At 52.1% G+C, this 16,006-nt stretch overlaps 1 protein-coding gene across 1 annotated transcript; it reads left to right on the top strand.

Moving 5' to 3' along the window:
* Positions 1-254: 254 nt before the first annotated feature.
* TOX4 (TOX high mobility group box family member 4) lies at positions 255-15,546 on the top strand. Its single transcript, XM_056863209.1, has 9 exons — positions 255-358; positions 7,547-7,615; positions 7,742-7,984; positions 8,706-8,957; positions 9,772-10,053; positions 10,869-10,949; positions 11,940-12,647; positions 13,687-13,844; positions 15,464-15,546. Exons 1-9 carry the CDS (start codon positions 353-355, stop codon positions 15,522-15,524), a joined length of 1,860 nt encoding a protein of 619 aa, XP_056719187.1. The 5' UTR covers positions 255-352; the 3' UTR covers positions 15,525-15,546.
* Positions 15,547-16,006: the final 460 nt, after the last annotated feature.

Below are 16,006 nucleotides of genomic sequence, written 5' to 3'. Positions count from 1 at the left end.
AGGCGGCTCGAGCCCTGTGGGGCGCTCTAGCCTCCCGGAACTCTTTTTTCCCCCCGGCCTTGTGGCTCAGGCGCCTGCGCCGTTGAGGGGGAAGGAAGAGGAGTCACATTTCCGGCGGTGGAAACGTCTCCCCCCCCTCCCTCGCCTCTCGGCTGAGAGTGACGGAAGGGTTAACGCGCGCCTCGTTGGTTCGCAGAGGCAGGGCGGAAGTGACGCGCGACGCCGGCCTGGCCCGGGCGTGCGGGAGACACTTCCGGTTCCTGCCGAGGAGCAAGGGGGAAGAAAGAAGGGGGGAGGGAGAGAGTGTGGCGGGTCTCCCCCCCCGTCTCCGCGAGGCTCCCGGGCGGTGGCCATGGAGGTGAGGGGTGGGCGGCGGGGAAACTCCTCTGGGGCCGGAGGGGGGGACGGGGAGGAGCGAGGAAGCGCCTCTCATGGTGTGGGTCCCCACGAGCCAGCTCTGTAACTGGAAAGGAGGTGTGGGGACGGGTGGGGGGGGGAGGTCAGCTCCTGGGCGCCGCAGGGCCAAACCTGTCCCCTCACGAGGGGAGACCCCCCCCCCTTTTCAGGGGTGCGAAGGATCAGCACCTGCGGCAAAGGAAAGTGTTCTTCATAAGCAACCTTAAGGACAGGTCGGTCCGTGGGAGCCGAATGGAGCCACTGCAGTTGGAGGGGCCGTGGCTCAGCGGCACAGCCTCTGCTTGGCATGCAGAAGGTCCCAGGTTCAATCCCCGGCATCTCCAGTTAGAGGGACTAGGAAAGGAGGTGATGGGAAAGACCTCTGCCTGAGAGCCGTGGAGAGGGGCTGTGGCTCAGCGGCAGAGCCTCTGCTTGGCATGCAGAAGGTCCCAGGTTCAATCCCCGGCATCTCCAGTTAGAGGGACTAGGAAAGGAGGTGATGGGAAAGACCTCTGCCTGAGACCCTGGAGAGCTGCTGCCGGTCTGAGTAGACAATACTGACTTGGATGGATCGAGGGTCTGATTCAGTACAAGGCAGCTTCATGTGTGAGTTTCAGGTTCACAGCTTATGTTTGGGGAGGGCTGTGACTCAGTGGTAGAGCATCAAGCAGAAGGTCCCAGCTCCAATCCCCGGCATGTACAGTTAAAGGGACGAGGCAAGTAGGTGATGGGAAAGACCCCTGCCTGAGACCCTGGAGAGCAGCTGCCCATCTGAGTAGACAATACTGGCTTTGATGGACCAAGGGGCTGATTCAGTATAAGGTAGCTTCATGGGTTTCCCCCATCTGTTTTAGGGGAAGGGCTGTAGCTCAGTGGTAGATCATCTGCTTGGTTTGCAGAAGGTCCCATCCCCAGCATCTTCAGTTAAAGGGACTAGGCAAGTAGGTGATGTGAAAGACCTCTGCCTGAGACCCTGGAGAGCCGCTGCTGGTCTGAGTAGACTTTGATGGACCAAGGGCCTGATTCAGTAGAAGGCAGTTTCATGTGTTTTTGTGAAAAAAGCAAGAGTCACTTCACTTCTGACGAAGTGAGCTGTGGCTCATGAAAGCTCCTACCCCTATGTGTTCATGATGTAGTCTACCATTCATTGCCACTGGCTGGAGGGTAGCAACACGGGGAGGCTATGGTTTCGCCTGCCTTCTGCAAGCATCTGATTGGCCTTCCTGGATGAGGATGATGGGCTAGACAGACCCTTGGGCTTGCTTTTGTGTTCCTGATGGCAGCAGGGGAGGACGAGGGGACTTCTCGCCTCTTCTTCCCACCCCAGAAAAGAAAGTAGCTTTGGGGGGGGGGAGTTTGCTGAACAGGGATGCAAATTAATAAGGCAGATGAGAGGGGGTGATCTGAAAAGGCTGTGGGGAGCAGGGGGTGGGCACAGGTCCTGTATGGTGAAGAACAAACTTGGAGGTGGAAGGAAGAAACTTGAGCTGGGTGGGCCATTGGTAAAGGCTTTCTGGATGCAAACATTGTGCTGTAGGTATGGTGTGGATAGGAAGGGCAGAGATGGTAGTCGTATACACTGTAGAGTCAATGTAGTGTAGCAGTTGGCAGAGGACAAGGATCGAGGAGACCTGGATTCAAATCCCTTCGCCATGAAGCTCACCAGTTGGCTTGGGGCTGTAGGAATAAAATTGAAGAAGAGCGATCCAAGTATGGCACTCTTAGCTCTTGGAAGAAGGATGGTATAGTAATGTTGGAATGGGAACAATGCTTTCTCCAGGAAGGAGAATAACATCTGCTGTTTGGTCTGAGGATCATGGTGGGAGGGAGGGAAGCCCAATACCCTGCGTAACTCTACATTTATGTTTTGTTCTGGACATTCAACCTCAGACTAAATTGCACGCAGAGATCTTTGAAAATGATTAGGGATGCACAAACTGCTCTGTGTGATCTTATTTCCGCAGTGCTGAAAATCTTAGCTTCCTTTCCCCAAAGTATCTTTTGTTGAGAAATCCAGAAAGATGCTATTAGCTGTTGACTGCCTTCAGTTCATACCTGGCGTCTGACTGATCGCTAATGGGAATTTCCCCCAGTACAGATTAGCTAGCAACGGATTTTTCAGTCTGCTCTCTCTCTCTTTTATTTATTTATTTATTTTTATTTAAAAGCATTTATACATTTCCTTGTGGTTCAAGGTTGTTGGCTCGCTTGGAGCTTCTTCTTGATCTGGGCATCTTGAGGTCATGCGCTAGGTTCAGTCCTGCTTTTGCTGAACGGTGGGTTGGATTGCGTGGAATTAAGTGCTGGGAGCTGGGCATTGTGCTTTCTGAGAGCACCTAGTGGCGTTTTGCCAGATGGACCTTGGCCCCTTCCAAGTTCACATTTCCAAGGAAGCTTGCTTGTCAGCTGCAGCTCTGCCCCCTTTTTGACAACCAGGGCTGCCTACGTTTGGCCGAATGGTATTATGCTTCTGGGTCCAACCACCAGCTGCCGTTTTTGCCCCCTTCAGAGTGGTGTGAGCAAGCGGGGTCACTGCTCATCCCCGTGGGCAGGGCATCAGACAGTTTGGCAGCACCCTCTGTGTTTGCGTACAGTCAGAGGGCTGCCAGTCTGTGCCTTTTGCAGGTTGGCAAAGAGTAAAATTCTCACCTTGACGATATAGGCTTTTGCCCGTGAACATTCTGATGAAAATCGGAGCAGGGTGGCCATCTGTCAGCAATGCAGATTCTATGCCCTTAGGCAGATCATGAGAGGGAGGGCATCTTGGCCATCTTCTGGGCATGGAGTAGGGGTCACTGGGTGTGTGTGTGTGGGGGAGGTAGTTGTGAATTTCTTGCATTGTGCAGGGGGTTGGACTAGATGACCCTGGTGGTTCCTTCCAACTCTATGATTCTAGGATTTAAAGGGGATATACATGTTCAAGCTTTTTGGTGTTCCCTAAGAGCATTACAACATCTGCTAGAGCGGTGGACTAGGATCCTGGGAAACCTGGATTTCAATCCCCACCTCTACCATGGAAGCTATCAGCCTGGCCTGCCTCACAGGGTAGTTGTGAGAGAACGGAGGAGGGGAGAACAACGTTCTAAGCCTCTTTGAGTCCCAGCTGGGGAGAAAAGTGAGACATAAATAAATAAATGCAAGCAAATGCGTGATGTGCATCCTTGTGTAGCTCAGGCGGTTGAAGGGGCAGGAAGACTGTTCTGAATTATGAAATGATCTTAGTTGCATGGGGGCCTGTGCAGAAGGACAGAGCTGGAACTCTGAGGTACAATTCCAAGCCGGAGTCTCTGTCCTGGTTTGGCTTTGCTGTGTCTCATCGTATGATTGATAGGCATTAGCTATCTGACTATCCAGGAGCTGGTACGCAGTTGCAGAAATGTTCAGGAACAAGTCACGGTGCTTGTAAGCAAATTCCGTTTAATAAAAACAACCATTTCAACAATATTATTTCCGATAGTTTAGAATCTCTCCAGCTGCATACCGGTTCATATTCGCACATGTTATCAACTCTGCGTCTGACTTTTGTTAAAGAAAAATTAACTTGCTAAATGGCTCTGGGTGTCAGTCTGGTGTGCAAACAATTAACGATAAGGCCTACAATGGGGGGAGGGGGACACGTTTTCTGCAGGCTCTGGTGATCCCAGAGCGTGCAGGTAACCTTTTGCAGCTTTTCCAAGTCTTGGAAAACATTTTAATATTTACAGCAATACAATGGTGGAAAGTTTAGTCAAGTCACAGCTGACTTATGGCGACCCCGTAGGGTTTTTTAGGGAAGAGACAAACCAAGGTGGTTTGCCATTGCCTTCCTCTGCATAGCATCCCTGGACTTCCCCGGTGGTCTCCCATCCAAGTACTAACCAGGGCTGACCTTGCTTAGCTTCCCAGATCTGATGCTATTTGGGTTAGCCTGGGCCATTTGGGTCTGGTCCTGACAGCAGTATAGATGTGGCAAATGAACTTTTATCATTTTGAAACATTTCACATTTTGCAACCCTATGGTGCACACGTATTCAGTGCCCTGCAAGGATGCTTGCACCATCCGGCAGGCTGGATTGGTGTAGTGGTTAAGAGTGGTGGTTTGGAGCTGTGGACTCTGATCTGGAGAACTGGGTTTGATTCCCCACTCCTCCACATGAGCGGCGAACGCTAATCTAGTGAAATGAAGCCAGCTGGGTGACCTTGGGCTATGTCTGTTATGGGGAAGGGAAGGGAAGGTGATTGTAGGCCAGTTTGATTCTTCCTTAAGTGGTAGAGAAAGTCAGCATATAAAAACCAACTCTTCTTCTTTGATTGACATCCTCAGCATCTCTTTCTAATGCCCCTCCCCCGTGTCTACCCAGACTTGGGGATTATAAACTTTATTTTCTCAACCTTCTTGAGGCTACGGAGTCACTTTTGTGCGGACACCTTTAAACCCTGCCACCTTAAGCCGACCCAGCCGAAGCTGCAGCTAGTTTCTGTCTCCAGAACATCCCCTTCCCAGGCTACCTTGTGTGTGTAAGTGCCGTCAAGTCGCTTCCGACTCATGGCGACCCTATGAACCAATGTCCTCTGAACCGTCCTATCCTTAACAGCCTTGCTCCGGTCTTGCAAACTGAAGGCCGTGGCCTCCTTGACGGAGTCAGTCCATCTCATGTTGGGTCTTCCCTCTTTTCCTGCTGCCCTCAACTTTTCCTAGCATGATGGTCTTTTCTGGTGACTCTTGTCTTCTTTTAATGTGACCAAAGTACAATAGGTTCAGTTTAGTCATTTTAGCTTCTAAGGTCAATTCACGCTTGATTTGATCTATAACCCACTGATTTGCTTTTTGGGCGGTCCACGATATCCGTAAAGCTCTCCTCCAACACCACATTTCAGAGGAATTCACCTAATAGCCTAATTACGATTACGCACTTGCTTGTCTCTTCACTTGGACCTTCAGACTTCCAGAGGCACCCCTGGATCTCCAAGGGCGGTTACTGGCCATGAGCCAGTGTGCTGTAGTGGTCAGAGTATCAGAGGCCCAGGTTCGAATCCCTGTTCTGCCGCGGGTGCTTGCTTGGGTGACTTTGGGCCATCCGCACGCTCTTAGCCTCACCTACCTTACGGCATTGCGGGGAGGATGGAATAGCAGAGGAGAATGACGTACGCTGCCGTGTCTCCCCCCCCCCCAGGGAGAAAGGCAGGGTATAAATGAAGCAAATAACAAAGAAATGTTGGCTCCATATAAAGGTTTAGAGCAGGGGTGTTGAACTCATTTGTTACGAGGGCCAGATATGACAGAAATGGTCACTTGGTTGGGCTGGGTCATGCCTCACCAGCCCAGATTGAGAGTGTGTGTGTGTGTGGCTGGCTCGCGGGCCAGTTAAGAGTTCTCAATGGGCCGGATCCAGCCCGCGGGCCTTACGTTTGACACCCCTGGTGTAGAGAGTCCAGTCGGTGATCATCACATTCTCATTCCCTGCAAACAGCTTGTGAGTTACTTAGCAAACAAAATCCTATCTTGTTCAACGTACAATCGACTGTTAGGTCACTCCTTGCGATGGAAGAGATGCCTTTTTAGAGGCGGAGGAGACCCACTTGCTCTGTTTCACCCTCTGATTCATCCCCAATGAAGGGGTTGAAGCAGCTTTAGAAGGTCAATTACACTTCTCGTCCTGCTCTTATACCTACTTGGCCGCTGATGGCAAAATGGAAGAGTGGCTGTTTGGGAACGCAGTCTAGCGTGCGGTATGACGTGGCCTCCAAGATCAGCGCCCCGTCAAATCCCAGATCTGCTCTCATGAGGAGCTCCCAAGAGGGTGGTCTCCCAACCTGATTGACACCCGCTTCAACAGCGCTGACGTTCCCAGCCGTTGGGCCCTCTTTGAAAGAATCGAGCTCGCTCTTTGTGAGCAATGGATCAGAGTCAGCGATAGGCATTTGGGATGGGGCTGTGGCTCAGTGGCAGAGCCTCTGCTTGGCATGCAGAAGATCCCAGGTTCAATCCTCGGCATCACCAGTTAATGGGACCGGGCAAGCAGGTGATGTGAAAAAGACCTCTGCCTGAGACCCTGGAGAACCGCTGCCAGTCTGAGTGGACTATACTGACTTTGATGGACCGAAGGTCTGATTCAGTATTTGGCAGCTTCATGTGGTCTTCCATGGAATTGCCAGCTTTTTCTCTTGGTCTCTGTGGCTGTGCCTTTTAACAGCTGCAGGTGAAAGTGCTTCCCTGTGCCCTGGGAAAAGCCTCACGTGCCAATTTATGTAGCTCAAAAGTGCTGCTGAAGGCTCCCCCATGTTTCTTGGCCACCTTACCAAGCGTGGTATAGTGGGTTAGGAGCGGCTGACTCTAATCTGGTGAACCGGGTTGGTTTCCCCACTCCTCCACATGAAGCCTGCTGGGTGACCTTGGGCTAGTCACAGTTTTCTCTGAGCTCTCTCAGCCTCACCTACCTTACAAGGTGTCTATTGTGGGGAGAGGAAGGGAAGGCTATTGTAAGCCGGTCTGAGTCTCCTTAAAAGGTAGAGGGTGGAAAAACCAACTCTTCTTCTATTGAACCTCTGCCGTGGTGCTTATGAAATGGAGCAGCGGTATCTAATCCCTCCCCCTTTATACAGGGAGGAGCTGGCTTCCGAGGAATAGAAACTGCTGTAGAAGTTGTGTTTTTGTTTTTTTTTAAAAAAAGATGTGATTATCCTATTTCTTCCCAAAGCCTGCTTATGTTGTAAAATCCCCACCCTGGGGGAAGGTTTCAGACAATATTCTGCAAAAGTCTGTGATAGGCACTTGTTTCAGTGGTACAACTACCACGAGAGCCAGCGTGGTGTTGTGGATAGGATATCAGCCTAGAATCCTGGGAGATCTGGGTTAGAATCCCCACTTCTACCGTGGAAGCTCGCCTGGTGACCTCGGGCCCGTCCCAAATGCTCTGCCTGGCCTACCTCGCAGGGTGGTGATTGTGAGAAAGAGAAGGGGAGAACGATGTCCTAAGCCGCTTGGAGTCCCAGCTGGGGAGAGAAGCGGGATGTAAATAAATGAACGCAAACGCCTCTGCAGTACTTTGGCTCGACAGAGCAAAATAACCTTTCCCCCTTGCTGTGCCGGCTCGTGGGGTCGTGTGGTGGTGGTGGGGTGGTCTTGGCTTGGGCGCGGCCTCCTAACTCTTCTCTTTTCTCCTCTCCTCAGTTCCCTGGTGGAAATGAGAATTACCTGGCTATCAGCGGGACAACCCACCCCTTCCTTTCGGGAGCCGAGGTGAGATGGGGCAGTGTGGGAACAAGCATCTGGGGGCGGGAGATCAGGGAGGCTAAGGCCGGGCAGGAGGGCATTTTCCTTCTGCCACCCCCACTGACGCCTCCCTTGTCTTTCCGCCGAGCCCAGACCTTCCACACGCCAAGCCTTGGGGATGAGGAGTTCGAGATCCCCCCCATCGCGCTGGACGCTGACCCCTCCCTGGCCGTTTCCGACGTGGTGGGCCACTTTGAGGACCTGGGCGACCCCGTGACCGCCCAGGACACCAGCTTCTCGGCCCAGTATGGAGTGCAGGCGCTTGACATCCCCGTGGGCATTGGCCATGGCCTCATGGAGCAAGGGGGCGGGCTCCTGAGCGGTGGGCTGGCCATGGTGAGTGCGTCAGACTGGGAGGGCGGGAGTGGCTGGCGGGCACGGTCATTGCTCGCGGGTTGTTTCTTTGCACGGTGCATGCAGAGAGGGGAGCCAGCGTGGTGCAGTGGTTAAGAGCGGTGGTTTGGAGCGGCAGACTCTGATCTGGAGAACTGGGTTTGATTCCGCACTCCTCCACATGAGTGGTGGAGGCTAATCTGGTGAACTGGGTTGGTTTCCCCACTCCTACACACGAAGCCAGTTGGGGAACCTTGGGCGAGTCACAGCTCTCTTAGAGCTCTCTCAGCCCCAGGGGAAGATGATTGTAAGCCAGTTTGAGTCTCCCTTAAGTGGTAGAGAAAGTCGGTATATAAAAACCAACTCTTCTTCTTATCCCTCTGGCACTGAACTTTAGGGAAGTTCATCGGGCTATTTCTGCTTCTTAGTTTGTCCAAACTTCAACAAAATGAGAGCGGCTGGGGGGCGGGGTAGAACATGCAAGCCACCAGGCATCCTTCTCACTGGAGGGCTTGAGATCCCAGACCCTTGCAAGGGTCACTGGGGTTTGAGGAAGAGGTAGTTGTGAATTTCCTGCATTGTGCAGGGGGTTGGACTAGATAACCCTGGTGGTCCCTTCCAGCTGTATGATTCTAAGGCGAGGTTGGGGCTGCCTGCCTTTATTAGTTCTCCTATGTAACCCCTGCCTTTTCTTCGTGCTGGACCCCCCTACCTCCGGTTCCAGGACTTGGATCATCCGATGGGGACGCAGTACAGTGCCAACCCGCCGGTGACCATCGACGTGCCCATGACGGACTTAATGGGGCACAGCCAGCTGACCACCATTGACCAATCAGAGCTCAGCTCTCAGCTGGGGCTCAGCCTGGGGGGCGGGGCCATTCTGCCCCCGGCCACCCAGTCGCCCGAGGAGCGGCTCTCGCCCACCCCCTCGCCCACCAGTTCCATGCACGAGGAAGAGCCGGAGGAGATCAGGCGGGTGAGTCTCACAACACTAAAAGTAGCAATGATAAAGTTTAGGAAATACAATACAGTCATACATGGAGATCTTACAGCAAGTGGGTTCGATCAGATTTTTACAACAAACAAGATAATCAAATTGGCACAGAGAATATGAACAGCTTTGGCTGGTATACTTGAAAAAACTGAGATCTATTAGCTGACATTTAAAGCCACTGGCATACTGACCGCTGACCTTTTCATTCAGGATCAAATCCTGGATATAAGCTAACATTTCCATGACCAACCTAGCATTCAGTATATTTGTAATGTATTGATAAACCTACCACGATCCCTAACCAGGAAAATCATGGTTATAGATAGGCAACCGGGTCCCAATACTAAAAAAAGAAGAAGAAAGGGAGAGAGAAAGGTGAAGGCTGTCTGGTGTTTTGTGATGTATTTTGCTTCCTTTGTAATGCAAAGTTCACCACAATAGCAGTCTGCTTACACAAAAAACTAGGTTATTCTTTGGAGCTATTTTCCAGGACTTAGGAAGCATTTAGAAGTAAGGCATCGCAAATTAGTTTTTGTCTCACTCCGTTCGTTTTTCTTCTTAAATAAGTGTCCCGTGCTAATATCGCTTGCTACCCCAATCGCTCTGAGGTTAAACCACTTCCTCCCATCTATTTTGAAAACTGGCAGCCCAGTTGAGCTGTCTGTGGTCGTACATACCCAGTGTCGGTATTGCCAGCAAGATCCGGCATGTGCAGAGGGGGCGGGGACGGGACGACATAATGTGCCAGCAAGCAAAGCAGACTTGGTTTCTGATCGTACCCATCTCCCTCCCACAGCAAGTCTCCACCGCTAAACCCGTTCCGGTCACTTCGGCAGCGGTGACGCCCGTGGCGGCGGTGCCCACGGTGGTGCTGGACGTGGGAAAGAAGCAGAAGCCGACCAAGAAGCAGAAGAAGAAGAAAGACCCCAACGAGCCCCAGAAGCCCGTCTCGGCCTACGCCTTGTTCTTCCGGGACACGCAGGCGGCCATCAAGGGGCAGAACCCCAGCGCGACCTTCGGCGAGGTCTCCAAGATCGTGGCCTCCATGTGGGACAGCTTGGGGGAGGAGCAGAAGCAAGTGAGTGCCGGGGAGGGGCAGTGCAGTGCAGTGGGAGGAGCTTGGGAGGGGGCGGGAAGAGGAGAGAAGCCCGAGCTTAACAAGTAGGCTGTCGTTGCAAAGGACCATTCAGGAGGTTACCAAACATTCAGAGCTGTCCTCCTGTTTTTTCATACCATTGGTCTGTCTTAGGCCAGTGTTGTCTACACTGATCGGCAGACGCTGTCCAAACTGTCAGGCAAAGGGAAGGTTCTTTCCCAGGCCTGTGTCTGGAAGCCCCTTGAAGGACAACCAAGATTGAGCCAGGGACCTCCTGTGTCTGAAGCCTACACTCTGTCGCTGAATGTCTAGTTTCTGTCTAGACATTAGGAAGAACTTTCTAACAGAGCGGTTCCTTAGTGGAACAGGCTTCCTCAAGAGGTGGTGGGCTTCCCTGGAGGTTTTGAAGCAGAGGCTAGATGGCCATCTGTCAGCAATGCTGATTCTATGACTGTAGGCAGATGATTGAGAGGGAGGGCATCTTGGCCATCTTCTGGGCATGGAGTAGGGGTCACTGGGGGTGTGAGTGGGAGGTAGTTGTGAATTTCCTGCATCGTGCAGGGGTTGGACTAGATGACCCTGGTGGAGCAACTTTATCATTCTATGATTCTACGATACCTGAACGAATAGGGCATTTTTAGAAAGACAAGTTAGAACGTGGTCAATAGGTATATGTAGCCGTTTAACTGATTACCTGCCTCAGCCCTACTTTTTACAAATGCACACAAAGGAGCCCTCCATTTGTGTTTGGACCTTTATCAGGGCTGCAGCTACTTTCTCTTTCCTTCCCTTTCCAGGTTTACAAGCGGAAAACAGAGGCAGCGAAAAAGGAGTATCTACAAGCACTAGCGGCCTATCGAGACAACCAGGAGTGTCAGGTAAAGGGGTTGACCTTTTCTCACCTTTGCCTTCGTCCCTGCCACCGCCAGCGCTCAGTTACGTTTCCCAATTTTTCCATCAGAAAAACTGAGAAAAAGTCCTTGGGGTGGGGCACAGGGTTCCACATGTTTTGGGGGGCCTTCACATCTCGGGGGGCGGGGAAGAGGGGAGGATACATAAAGCACCTCCTATAGCCTGAACTAGTGTCCACCATTTTCCTGGGTCAGTCTAGATGTTCTCAGGGGTATGCCCTGAGTGGTGGCAGCTGTTACCAGGTTTTTTCCAGGGGACACTTTGTCGAAGGTTGCTTCCTAGCAAGGAAAGGAACCTTTCTCCCCTTCTTTCCATCCCGTTTCCTCCTGGCATTCCGTGTGAGGTTGACCCAGAGAAGGCTGGTCTTCAGTACCCCCACCCCACCCCCAGTCAGCAGAGGATCAGTTCACCAAATGTTGGGCAATCTTTAATTGAGATATTACAACTTGCCTTATCTTCCGCTGTCTGTCCATTTTAGTCTTTAGTCTGGAGAAGAGAAGGTTGAAGGGGGACAGGATTGCCCTCTTTAAATATTTGAAGGGCTGTCACTTAGAGGAGGGCAGGGAGTTGTTCCTGTTGGCAGCAGAAGATAGGACTCGCAATAATGGGTTTAAATTGAGGGCGGAAAGGTACCGGCTGGATATCAGGAAAAATTTGTTTACAGTAAGAGTTGTTTGGCTGTGGAATCAGCTACCTAGGGAGGTGGTGAGCTCTCCAAGCAGAGGCTGGACAAACACTTGACAGGGATTCTCTAGGCTGATCCTGCATTGAGCAGGGGGTTGGACTAGATGGCCTGCATGGTCCCTTCCAACTCTAGGATTCTATGATTAATTTCTGTTTTCTATTCGAGCTTGTGAGCCCTTGTTGTTGAAAGGATCGGAAGCGGAAAGATGGAACTCCATCCCTCATGGGCCTGCCCGCTCCTGACTCTTCTCCTGCCTCCTTTCTCTCCGCAGACGGTCGTGGAAACTGTGGAACTGGACCCGGTCCCCTCGCTGCCCCAGCCGGCAGCTCCTGACATCACGGCCACCCCTTCACCGGCCCCTACGCCGCCCACCCCACCGACGCTTGAGAGCCCCCCTCCAGCTGTGGTGCCAGCCCAGCCCACCGTGGTGGTGACCTCGGCGGCAGGGCCCCCGTCGGCCGGCCAGACCAGCATCACCAAGATCATCATCCCCAAGCAGATGCTGCCCCCCTCGCTGGCAGTGACGTCCCAAGGGGGCGTGGTGACGGTCATCCCCGCAGCCATGATGACCTCCCGGGGGATCCAGCTGAGCCAGCTGCAGACCGGGACGGGGACCACCCAGATCGTCACCCGCTCGGTCTTGGCCGCAGCGGCCGCCGCCGCCTCATCAATGCACCTGCCGCGGCTCCAGCCCCCTCCCCTCCAGCAGATGCCCCAGCAGCCTCCGGCCCAGCCGGTCACGATCCTCCAGCAGCCACCGCCCCTGCAAGCCATGCAGCAGCCCCCCCTCCAGCAGAAGGTGCGCCTGAACCTGCAGCAGCCGCCGCCCCCCTTGCAGATCAAGATCCTGCCCCCGCCCGCCCTGCAGATCCAGCCCCTGGCCCTGCGGACGGAGGAGACCAGCCCCGAGAGACCCGCCCCTGAGCTTCAGGCATCCCCGGAACCCGTCGAGATGATCACTGCCGATGTTGTGCCGGAGGTGAGCAGCCCGGAGGTTTGGGGGGTGGGGAGGGGGGCTGAGAGGAAACACTTCGCCCTGGAAATTGAGTTGCAGTGCCCCATTGGTCCTTCACAGTTGGGCATCTGATTTAAATTGGGGACCCAGATTGCTTCCCCAGGCCCACCGTGGACCTGTGCTCTAAAAATGGGCACCAACAGATTAATAATAGGAAATTGGTTTTTAACAAATTTAAAGTTGGTTTATTTATATTCTTATGGTCTTATTATATTGTACTATATCGTATCTGATGATGTTAGCCGATCGGGGACCGGCCTAGGCTGGGGTGGAGGATGGGATACAAGTCGAAATAAACAATTAAAAAATAATAATTTGTTCTGGGGTGAGAATCGTTGGCTTACAGCAGAGTGGGGCTGGGGAGTCCATTCTGGGCAAGCAGACTGCGATCGTTTCCATGTCTTTGCTAACTGCTACTGATCCTGGTATTACTGTTGCTGAGGCTGAGTTTCTGGTTATTTATTTTATTTATTTTTCAAATTTACAGCCCGCCAGGCTCAGGGAGAATAACAACGATTAAAAACATAAATATCCACTATATAAAATCATCAATATAATTAAAACCATAGTCTTAATAAACCATTCTTACCCAGATGGCCATAAATATACCTAGGTGCCACAGCAAAATAAAATCAGCCCCTCCACAGATTTCAAGAGTGGGGCAGGATGGGGAGGCCAGAAAGATGGATCTTCTTGCCCTCAATTATAGGCCTGGCAGAATAGCTCCGTTTTACAGGCTCTGCGGAGCTTCTTAAGATCCCGCAGGGCCCTGATGTCACCAGGAAGACTTGAATCAGTGAATCATAGAGTTGGAAGGGGTCATACAGGCCATGTTAAGCATTGATAACCTGGAGGGATTTCTGGAGGGAATTTTCGTTTGACACACACACACCCCGTGCGGGGGGTCACTCGTAGGCGACTTCAGCTCGCCCCGGGCAAGCGGCCGTCCTGCAAAACTGATGGCGGCCAACGAGAAACCGTTATTATTCCTGCCTCTCGCCAGGTGGAGTCTCCGATGCACGTGGAGCTGGTGTCCGAATCCCCTGTGGTCTTGTCCCCGCGCCCTCGCTGCGTCCGTGTTGGATGCGACAACCCGCCAGTGGCCAACAACGACTGGGACAATGAGTACTGCAGCAGCGAGTGCGTGGTGAAGCACTGCAGGTGCGTAAGCGAGCCACCCGGCTGTCCAGCGCTGCTGCACATAGAACCATAGAGCTGGAAGGGACCACCAGAGTCATCTAGTCCAACCCCCTGCCCCATGCAGGAAATTCACAACTACCTCCCCACCACACACACACACACACATCCAGTGACCCCTACTCCATGCCCAGAAGATGGCCAAGGTGCCCTCCCTCATGATCTGCCTAAGGTCATAGAATCAGCATTGCTGACGGATGGCCATCTAGTCTCTGCTTAAAAACCTCCAGGGAAGGAGAGCTCACCACCTCCCGAGGAAGCCTGTTCCACTGACGAACCGCTCTGTTAGAAAATTCTTCCTAATATCTAGATGGAAACTCTTTTGATTTAATTTCAACCCTCTGGTTGTGGTCCGACCTTCTGGGGCAACAGAAAACAACTTGGCACCCTCTATAGGACAGCCCTTCAAGTACTTGAAGATGGTTATATCTCCTCTTCAGGCTAAACATACCCAGCTCCTTCAACCTTTCCTCATAGGACTTGGTCTCCAGAACCCTCACCATCTTTGTTGCCCTCCTCTGGACACGTTCCAGCTTGGCATTTCTAAGCAGCTGTACCCTGGCGGGGCAAGGTGTGGCAGCATGGGTGCAGGCATCAGAATACCAGTTCCCAGTAAAAGTCTGATGCCTTTTCAAGTTCTCTTTAGCGCAGCTAGTTTCTGGGGAGTGTGGTGGTTTAAGTCTCTCGCATCCTGCTTAAGCACCAGAATTTAAACGAGGTTTTTTTTAAAAAAAACGCTCTGCGTTGTAGGTTGGATCTATTCTGGTAATGGTGGCAGTTTAGAATTAACCCAAATTAAGAAGTTGGAAGGGGCCTAAAGACCGTCCAGTCCAACCCTCTGCACCTGCAAGATGACCTGAAGCAGGGGTCCCCAACATGGTTCCTGTGAGTGCCATAGTACCTGCTGACACCTTTCTGGGTGCCCGCTGAGTGCTTTTAGAAAGCGGGTGAGCCTCTTTTGAGCCTGCAAAGCACATTTGGCATTTTGAGGGGTGATGGTGAATGCCACCCCAGAATAGTTGTCATAGGAGAGATGCCCAAACATGGGAGGCTGATCTGAACGGAATACCTCCCTGCTCTCACCTCCTGGGAAGAAGGAGAGCCTAAAGGAGAAATGGAACTATACACTAAGGGCACATTCACGCATGCTGAATAATACACTTTAAATCCATTTTGCAGCTGGATTTCACTGTGTGAAATGTCAAAATCCACTTACAAGCGATCGTTAAAGTGCATCGAAGGTGGAGTGAAAGTGCATTATTCGGCATGTGTGAAAGCACCCTGAGTGAAGCCCAGGTACTTTCTAGTCCTGATCATCCAGTGGAAAACGCATTCATTTGAACGATGACAGCCAATAATGAGCCCCGCCTGACAATGGTCCCGCCCACTTTCTGAAACGTTTGGTGGGGGCCATTATGCCCACAGGGACCCTGCTGTAGAGGCTCAAGACCCTCTTGAGAGTCCTGAATCCACGGGGTTGAAGAACACCGCACTCAGATAGGATGATGTATGAGAAATTTGCACGGAGGATCATTCTGCCCCTTCCTGCTGACTTTCTTTCTCTCTCTCTCTCTTTTTCACAGGGATGTATTTCTAGCCTGGCTGGCCTCCCGCAATTCAAACAACGTTGTCTTTGTCAAATAACCCCCTTGGTCTTTCATGGTGGGAGAGAGAAACTATAGTTTGCGGTTCCCCTGTGCCTACGTCTTTTAGCCGAGGACAAAAAATAATAATTACCACCATGCCACTGGGGGAAGATGGATACAGCTTGTACATCAGTTGAGAGACCATTGACGACAGAGGACATCATCCTTTGGGGGGGTGGGGGGGAGGAAGCGATTTGGGTGCTGCAGATTTTTTTTTTCACCCTAAACTCTATCCCTTGGTATGTTTCTCTTGATGGAGCTGATTAAAGCTGGAACGGGGAATCTTTGGCCGGGGCCTGCCACATTCTTCTTGAGGGAAGAAGGGACTGAAAGAAAGGCAAGCTCTCCGCCCTGGGCAAAAAAGGGTGATTTTGCAAATGAGAGATGGCATTTCTGTCCTGAAGATCTGTGCATCCTTGTTGAAAGCTAGCCTTTTCCATCTGCTACTCTCTTGGGGTCAGTGGGAGGAATGATGGAGAT

The sequence above is a fragment of the Euleptes europaea genome, chromosome 18 (assembly GCF_029931775.1).
Source record: "Euleptes europaea isolate rEulEur1 chromosome 18, rEulEur1.hap1, whole genome shotgun sequence".
NCBI lineage: Eukaryota > Metazoa > Chordata > Lepidosauria > Squamata > Sphaerodactylidae > Euleptes > Euleptes europaea.
Note: the sequence above shows the minus strand (reverse complement) of the source record. Positions and strands in the feature narration are given on the sequence as shown.